The 8,781-nt window shown below is 37.7% G+C and overlaps 1 protein-coding gene across 1 annotated transcript in view; it reads left to right on the top strand.

Annotated features, from left to right (window-relative positions):
- The first annotated feature begins 222 nt into the window (after positions 1–222).
- soat2 (sterol O-acyltransferase 2) overlaps positions 223–8,781 on the top strand; it is a 29,354-nt gene continuing 20,795 nt past the window's right edge. The window contains 6 exon segments of the mRNA XM_079840378.1: positions 223–306; positions 2,619–2,732; positions 2,810–2,862; positions 4,747–4,836; positions 4,838–4,893; positions 4,980–5,030. Of these exon segments, the coding sequence (XP_079696504.1) occupies positions 2,639–2,732; positions 2,810–2,862; positions 4,747–4,836; positions 4,838–4,893; positions 4,980–5,030 (344 nt within the window). The 5' untranslated portion in view covers positions 223–306; positions 2,619–2,638.

The following is an 8,781-nucleotide window of genomic DNA, read 5'->3' as shown; positions in this document are numbered from 1 at the left end:
TGTACGCTGTACAGGTCTGATGTAAAGAATGTTTTTGCAAAATGTCCGCCCAATAGAGAAGAGTTTAGCTGAGGGAGCGATGAGCGGGTTTATCGCACTGGTGTAGGCTACAGTACAGAGGCTGAGCGGTGTGAGTGAACACAGGGTCACTGGGGCAGATCGAGTGTGTACACAGATCGATATCTGTGAGTAACAGAGCCTGTGATGATAATGATGATGATTACAGAGCAAAGCTCATAAACACACGGACAGACGGACGAGCGGGACAAAACCACTGACGCCCCGCCAAGGACAGAACCTGTGAAGGTGAGTCCGATCATTCACATTCATCTCCAGGGATTCAAACACTGGGGACTTTATTATTTCCAATACGTATTATTGAAATAAAAAAGGGTGAATCTGATTAAATCTGTCAGGAACATCTCCAGGTCATATTTTACTCAATCAATCAATAAATAAGGAAAACTTTTTCTATTAATAGAAAGCTGCTTATTTTTGGACCTTTTAGATTTTTCTTTATATTTTGATATTATATTCATGATAATCAATCACATTTCCCTCCCACATTCTTATACAAAAAAATTGTGCTATATTTTAATTGTCTATTTTTTACATCACTGTGCTACTTTAGCATTGCTTTTAACTTGTAATAATTACCTATATTAAGGTAATTTGACCTGGGGTGCAATATACACACACACACAAACAATTTTAGCATAGCTTTTAATTTGTAATAAAGTAATTTTACTACAAAAAATACCATATTAATACATTATACATATATGTAGAGGGAGAGAGAGAGAAATGCATTTATACATTTTCATATAATTATTACAAATTAAAAGCAATGCTAATATATATATATATATATAAAAGATAAAGTGATTTTACAGCAAAAATACTGTACTCTATATTTTAATGCCAATTATTATGCTTTATCTATCTATCTATCGATCTATCTATCTATAATTTTAGCATTGCTTAATTTTTACTATGTATATATATATATATATATATATATACACACACACACACACACACACACACACACACACACACACACACTATATATACAGTATTTCTCTCTCTCTCTCTATATATATATGTATAATTTATTAATATATATGGTATTTTCTGTAGTAAAATTACTTTATTACAAATTAAAAGCTATGCTAAAATTGTATATATATAATACATAGATTAATGCATTTATACATTTTCATGTAAATATTAGCATTGCTTTAAATTTTTTACAATTATATTAAAATAATTCTACTGAAAAAATACTATTAATGCAAAATATATATATATATATATATTAGGGCTGTCAAAAGATTACGCATCCAAAATAAAAGTTTGTGTTTACAAAATATATGTGTGTGTACTCTGTTAATTATTATTTATATATAAATACACACACATTCATGTATATATTTAAGAAAAAATATTATTTTTATATATAAAACATTTATATTTATATATATTATAGATTATATAAATGTATATACAGTATATACATGCAAATATTTCTTAAATATATACATGAATGTGTGTGTATTTACATATAAATAATAATTAACAGAGTACACACACATATATTTTGTAAACACAAACTTTTATTTTGGATGCGATTAATCTTTTGACAACCCTAATATATATATATATATATATATATATATATATATATATATATATATATATATATATATATATATATATATATATATATATATATATATATATATATAGAGAGAGAGAGAGAGAGAGAGAGAGAGAGAGAGAGAGAGAGAGAGAGAGAGAGAGAGAGAGAGAGAGAGAGAGAGAGAGAGAGAGAGAGAGAGAGAGAGATTAATGCATTTATACATTTTCATATAATTTTCACAAATTAAAAGCAATGCTAATATATACAAGTAATTTTATTGCAAAAATACTGTACTGTATATATTAATGCACATTTTTATGCTTGTATATATAATTTTAGCAGTGCTTTTAATTTGTAATAAAGTAATTTTACAACTAAAATACTGTAATAGAAAAAAATTATAATAATGTATTTTCTTCATGTAAAACTATTGTTTTTCTTTGATTTTTGGGTGAAATATGATCTAAACATCTTCATGGAATTCAATCATAAACCTTATGAATGCTTTGATTGCTTGATTGATTTGCTTTTTTAAAATTGTAAACACACAATAACTTGAATTCATAAAGTCAGCGATTCATAGTGAGTTTTGCAACAACTAACGTCTGAGTTCTCGATCAGTGTGTGTCTCTGCAACATCATTCATCAGCCGTTAGCGTCTTTAGAGGTGAGATCTGTGTGTTCATGAAGCCTCATCTGAGAGAGATAAACACACAGTTCAATGAGGAGTTTGACGGTTACTCGAGGTCATGAACGGACCCTCCCCAGTCAAAGATCAGCTCTGTTTACATTCAGATCACAGCTCATCTAGCTTTAGTGAGCAGGTAACTTCAGGTCAACACATATCAGACGGGTCAAAAGGTCATAGAGAGCTTGTTTCATCTCCACAGAACCAGCAACATAAAGACCATCTGCAACCATCAACATGTCCTGCATGTGTCTGAATATAAAACCTCTACTTTACTCATTTCCGCAGGACTGATCGATTAAAGCGGCATGTCGACATTCGACCCCAGCAGCGGAGCGGTGCGGCGAACCAGAGGCCGGACAGGAAACCAGCGACCCGCGGAGAACGGCTCGATCGGACCGGGTGAGTCGGATTGGGATGATCCTTCTGTCCGGACTTTATTCTGCTCAGCCGATGAAAACTGTATTCTGTGTCTGCAGATGATAATCACACGAGTGTGAGAGAGATGACACAGAGAAACGAAGACATGGAGGTGATACAACAACAACAACAACACGATAACCCAGCAGAAAAATACATTCTGTGACCATTAGAATTCACGATATTAGAGTAAAATGTAGGGCAGTATTTATACACTCACCTAAAGTATTATTAGAAACACCTGTTAAATTTCTCATTAATGCAATTATCTAATCAACCAATCACATGGCAGGTGCTTCAATGCATTTAGGGGTGTGGTCCTGGTCAAGACAATCTCCTGAACTCCACACTGAATGTCGGAATGGGAAAGAAAGGAGATTTAAGCTATTTTGAGCGTGGCATGGTTGTTGGTGCCAGACGGGCCGGTCTGAGTATTTCACAATCTGCTCAGTTACTGGGATTTTCACACACAACCATTTCTAGGGTTTACAAAGAATGGTGTGAAAAGGGAAAAGCATCCAGTATGCGGCAGTCCTGTGGGAGAAAATGCCTTGTTGATGCTCGAGGTCAGAGGAGAATGGGCGACTGATTCAAGCTGATAGAAGAGCAACTTTGACTGAAATAACCACTCGTTACAACCGAGGTCTGCAGCAAAGCATTTGTGAAGCCACAACACACACAACCTTGAGGCGGATGGGCTACAACAGCAGAAGACCCCAGCGGGTACCACTCATCTCCACTACAAATAGGAGAAAGAGGCGACAATTTGCACAAGCTCACCAAAATTGGACAGTTGAAGACTGGAAAAATGTTGCCTGGTCTGATGAGTCTGGATTTCTGTTGAGACATTCAGATGGTAAAGTCAGAATTTGGCGTAAACAGAATGAGAACATGGATCCATCATGCCTTGTTTCCACTGTGCAGGCTGGTGATGGTGGTGTAATGGTGTGGGGGATGTTTTCTTGGCACACTTTAGGCCCCTTAGTGCCAATTGGGCATGGTTTAAATGCCACGGCCTACCTGAGCATTGTTTCTGACCATGTCCATCCCTTTATGAGCACCATGTCCCCATCCTCTGATGGCTACTTCCAGCAGGATAATGCACCGTCACAAAGCTCCAATCATTTCAAACTGGTTTCTTGAACATGACAATGAGTTCACTGGACTAAAATGGCCCCACAGTCACCAGATCTCAACCCAATAGAGCATCTTTGGGATGTGGTGGAACTGGAGCTTCGTGCCCTGGATGTGCATCCCACAAATCTCCATCAACTGCAGATGCTCTCCTATCAATATGGGCCAACATTTCTAAAGAATGCTTTCAGCAGCTTGTTGAATCAATGCCATGTAGAATTAAGGCAGTTCTGAAGGCGAAAGGGGGTCAAACACAGTATTAGTGTGTGTTCCTAATAATCCTTTAGGTGAGTGTACATCGTGGTGCTATTTGTTGTAATGCTTTTAATGTAAGACGATACAAATAATTAAGGTGTTTAATACACACCGATCAGGCCTAATATTGTGTTGGTCCCCCGTCGAGGCATGGACTCCTCTAGACCTCTGAAAGTGTGCTGTGGTATCTGACACCAAGATGTTAGCAGAAGATCCTTTAAGTCCAGTAAGTTGTGAGGTGGGGCCTCCATGAATCGGACTTGTTTGTTCAGCTCATCCCACAGATGCTCGATTGGATTGAGATCTGGGGAATTTGGACTCAAACTCGTTGTTGTGCTCCTCAAAGCATTCCTGAAGCATTTGTGCTTTGTTGCCGTCACAATCTGGCCCTTGTCAAACTCGCTCAAATCCTTACGCTTGCCCATTTTTCCTGCTTCTAACACATCAACTCTGAGGACAAAATGTTCACTTGCTGCCTAATATATCCCACCCACTAACAGGAGATGAAGAGATCATCAGTGTTATGCCTGATCGGTGTAGATGTGTATTTATATATTATTGTAGTATTAGATCATGTGACGCTGCTCCATCTCATGTTTCTGAGCAGAGGATGAAAGCGGCGGTGATCAGTCACGTTCAGACTCATCTGAATGAGGCGCTGGAGCGAGCGCTCACTGACTCAATGCAGTCTCTGTCCACAAACACACACACACACACACACACACACCGACCAGAAGGGAAGAACCAACAACAGGTGAGCCGTTCTGTGATGTCACATCCTGCCAATCAGTTTGTGTTACTGTCCTGAAAATGTTTCTGCACATATATTTTGATTTTCAGGCACAAACCGGATCAGGAGAAGGTGTTTATAGCCAGATGCTCACTGCTGGAGTAAGTATTACTAACAATCCCAACTACCCTAGCAACACCCTAGCAACCACCCACAAGACCCACAACACTTTACAGTTAACTTCCATTTGTTAATAAACTACATTAGTTAATGGAAAAGGCCTACAATCAGTCAGTCAAAAATAAATACAAAACCTAATTGAATGAAAACAAGTAGAAAAAAAGATTGAATCTAATATTTGGTGATAATGTGACATAACGAGATTTATAAGCTATTTTGGTAGGCTGGTCATTTTAAACCAGGAACACCACAAGTGTAACAAGGTGGGGAAAAAATCCCCCAAAAATATTTATACCCTTTGTGAGTGGAGTCAGTAAGTTTTAGTCCAATGCGATAACATGAACTAACATTTTCGGGAAAAAGAAAATCCTCTCCGAGTCAAAATGACCCGAACACAACATAAGCGTTAAAACTGCAAAACATCTTAAATGCTTCATAAAGAATTCCATAAAAATATTAAAAAATGCTTTAGATATTCTTGACAATGTCACAAAGTCTGAAAAAAATTATGTGGTATGTTGAGTGTTTTATTATATTATAATTGTCATCAATTTATTTATTATTCTTCCTCCCAATGCGAGTCTATGGCAGCCCTATGATCCATAAGTAGGAAAATGATGAAAATTGGCACACTTGTATTGATGGTAATGAATAGTAATCTGACCAAATTTGGGCTCTCTAGGACCAACTCTATAGCGCCGCCACAAGTTCATAAATTCACCTTTTAATAACAATGGTTGACCCAAAGTTGGTTTCGAGGCTGTATCTCAGCAAAACTTTGATCAATTGAAAAGAAACTTGGTACGCTTCATCAGAACCATGATCTGAGGGTCCATGCCAAATTTGGGAACAGCACCACCATATGTTCTTAACTTTTGAAGAGTTTGTCAGAAAATAGAGCTTGGTGTTTGTGGATTCCTTGTGTCATGCCAAATCCTAAGGACGAACCATCGCTCCGCCTTTTTGAATTTTTTCATAAATTGCAATATCTTTTAACACTTAAATGCATGACTGTTTCACCAAACATTCATACATATTCGGGTCTTTAGCTACAGCTTCTCACAATGTCTGGAACAGATGCAACTTTCATTGTTATGAAATTTGGCACACAGATAGAGGACAGTCTCATCTGTGACCAGAGCAAATTTGGAGTCTCTAAATCAGTCCCTCTAGTGCCACCAACTGTCCAAACGTTAATAAACCGTAAGGGCTAGAAAAAAAAATTCTGATTCCTTGGCTCAAGACGATTCGATCGTCATTTTGGGTCAAGAAGATTTTCCTGCCATTTTGAATTTTCATACTGATTTTCACGAAAATTTAACCAGATCATCTTCAGACCATGCCAAATAAAAGTTATGAAATTCATGTTGATTCGTCAAACCCGGTCTTGAATAACGCGCAAACTAATTTGACGAAGTGACCGCCAAAATGAAAATGAACTCTTTAGCGTATTCTGACCAAATTTGGTGTGTGTTATTAGCCTGGTCTTACCAGACTCTCGTACATTTCATCTGTTCAGAGCCACTCTCCATTGACAAGCTTCCTTGAAGGTGGGAACTCTGTTGAAGTATTGGATATATAGTATCTATCTATCTATAGTATCTATATAGATCTGCCCAGAGTCACTCTGGATCTGCCATAACCAAATCCATAAGCTAAAGTTTGGTCGTGACGTGTGTCATGCGCCATTTGCCTCTATTTTGTTTCTCGCATGGAAGTCCGTAAAAATAAAACCTAAACCTTGTGCATTCGGATGGTGATTTATTCACAGTGGAGAGTTTTGTGATCAGGAACGGCTGCTCACGGGGTCCATACCATGTTTGTGCTGTAAATAAAATATCAGATGCTTGATATGATAAGAATAAATGCTGTCGTAAATAACGCCCGATTCAAATGTTTACGTGCTTTTCTTTTTTTTATTGTTTGAGTGGTGATTAAATATATTGCTCTTGTAAATACTCTTGTAAATACTAAGTCTATAAATGCATCCAAATGACAGCGAAGCGCAACCGTACGGTGCTCTGCAGGGGTCAAAAAGGATATAAACAGTTTTTGAAGTGATATATTCTTGTAAACTCAGAGATGTGGATTCGGACAGCAGTTAAATGACCACATGACCTGGTGTTTGTCTAAAACAGGAGGTCATTCTGACGGGATTTTTATGCGGGTGGTGGGAGACGGACGGCAATAAAATCACTGACTAGCCGCTGTAAATACCTTCCGACCGCACGAGAAACAATTACCAGGCTTCAGCAACTCCTTCACCACTAACGGAGCGAGCTGGAAAATCAAACTTTTCCCGGGCCACAACATCATGGCCACCAACAGAACTCAGCACAGCTTGTTCTTGCTCCGGCTATAACTTCTGGATACTCGGTAGCGGTGCCACAACGGAATGAATGGCTTCGCTCGCATCTTTTCTCCGCCACCATTACTGAACTACAACTCAAACTAGCGCACAACATCAGCGTCATCGCTCTCAGCCACGCCCTCTGTTCGCTGATTGGACCGGTTAAAATTTGTTCAGAGAAAACCAGAGAATATACCGCAGTCCCAGACGGAGAACTAAAGGAAAATGAAAATTGAGCGGACGTACGTAAGAGGGCGGAGCCAGGCTAGTGTGTTATGACAACCATGACCTGATTCATGACCGTCTCAGTGCAGCGCCATCTAGTGGTCAGGCGATATGAAAAATATCTTTTGAACGGTTTTGCCAAAAATCACAAAACTGGTCTCTTTAAATTCGATCAAATTCCCTTTAGGGGGGTTTTCACACCTACCTTGTTTGGTCCGGATTTTCTGATTTTTCAGTTTGGTGTGAAACCTCCCCTGACCATGGTCCAGAACAAACAGATGAAATTTGGTCCGATGAAAAGAGGTCCGGATCAAACTGAACAAAGGTTCGGTTCGTTTCTAGTGTGAAAGCATTTTCTGTATGGTTCGTACTTTTAGACCATTTACAGGAAGTTCCTGTTTATGTTTAAATATTCTAATGTTATTTTTAAATTCAATCTAGGCTACATTGATTATGAAAAAAGAAAAGATGCGCAATATGTCAGAAGACAGAAGGTCAGAAATGATTTTGAAAGAAATGTATGATTTTGCTTAGAAAGCCTTTCTTTAATGTGAATTTCATTTCGTATAAATTGTATCTTAATTTTAATCAACGTTTAATCAGATAATTGCCTGCATTTAATAAATAAGAAGTTAATAGTCTATAGAAAACAATAATCACAGGAGTGATCACATGCTTTGCACGTGTCTCAAATAAACCGAAACTCAGCAGCTACTCGTCTCACAAACATGAGAAATATGTGTATATAAAGCTTAAAAAATGTCCACTTTTAAACGTAACGAAAAGAAAATAGTCAAGCAATGCGACTGTTCAATAGCGGCAACGATATTTGTCCGTTCATTCATTCTTTTCAAAGACGTCCGTTTACAAACTAATCAATGACGCAAGTGTGTCATGTAAAGTTCTTTAGTGCACTCGCATAATTGCAATGTGAAACCAAACCAAAACTAACCGAATGTATAAAATTAACTTCGGTTCGGACCTTGGTGCGGACTTTCAGGTGTGAAAACGCCTTAAGACAAGTCATTTCACTCGGCGGCCATCTTTGAAACGCCTCTCAGACATGCAAGTGCAGTTTCTATCTCTTTAAATAGGGAAACATCACATAAGCCAAGCTTACGATTAAATTTCCTATTTGAAAATCACCAATGAAATCT

The sequence above is a fragment of the Gobio gobio genome (assembly GCF_949357685.1).
Source record: "Gobio gobio genome assembly, chromosome: 17".
Classification (NCBI taxonomy): domain Eukaryota; kingdom Metazoa; phylum Chordata; class Actinopteri; order Cypriniformes; family Gobionidae; genus Gobio; species Gobio gobio.
The sequence above is the reverse complement of the archived record's forward strand: the minus strand, read 5'-3'. Positions and strand labels throughout refer to the sequence as shown.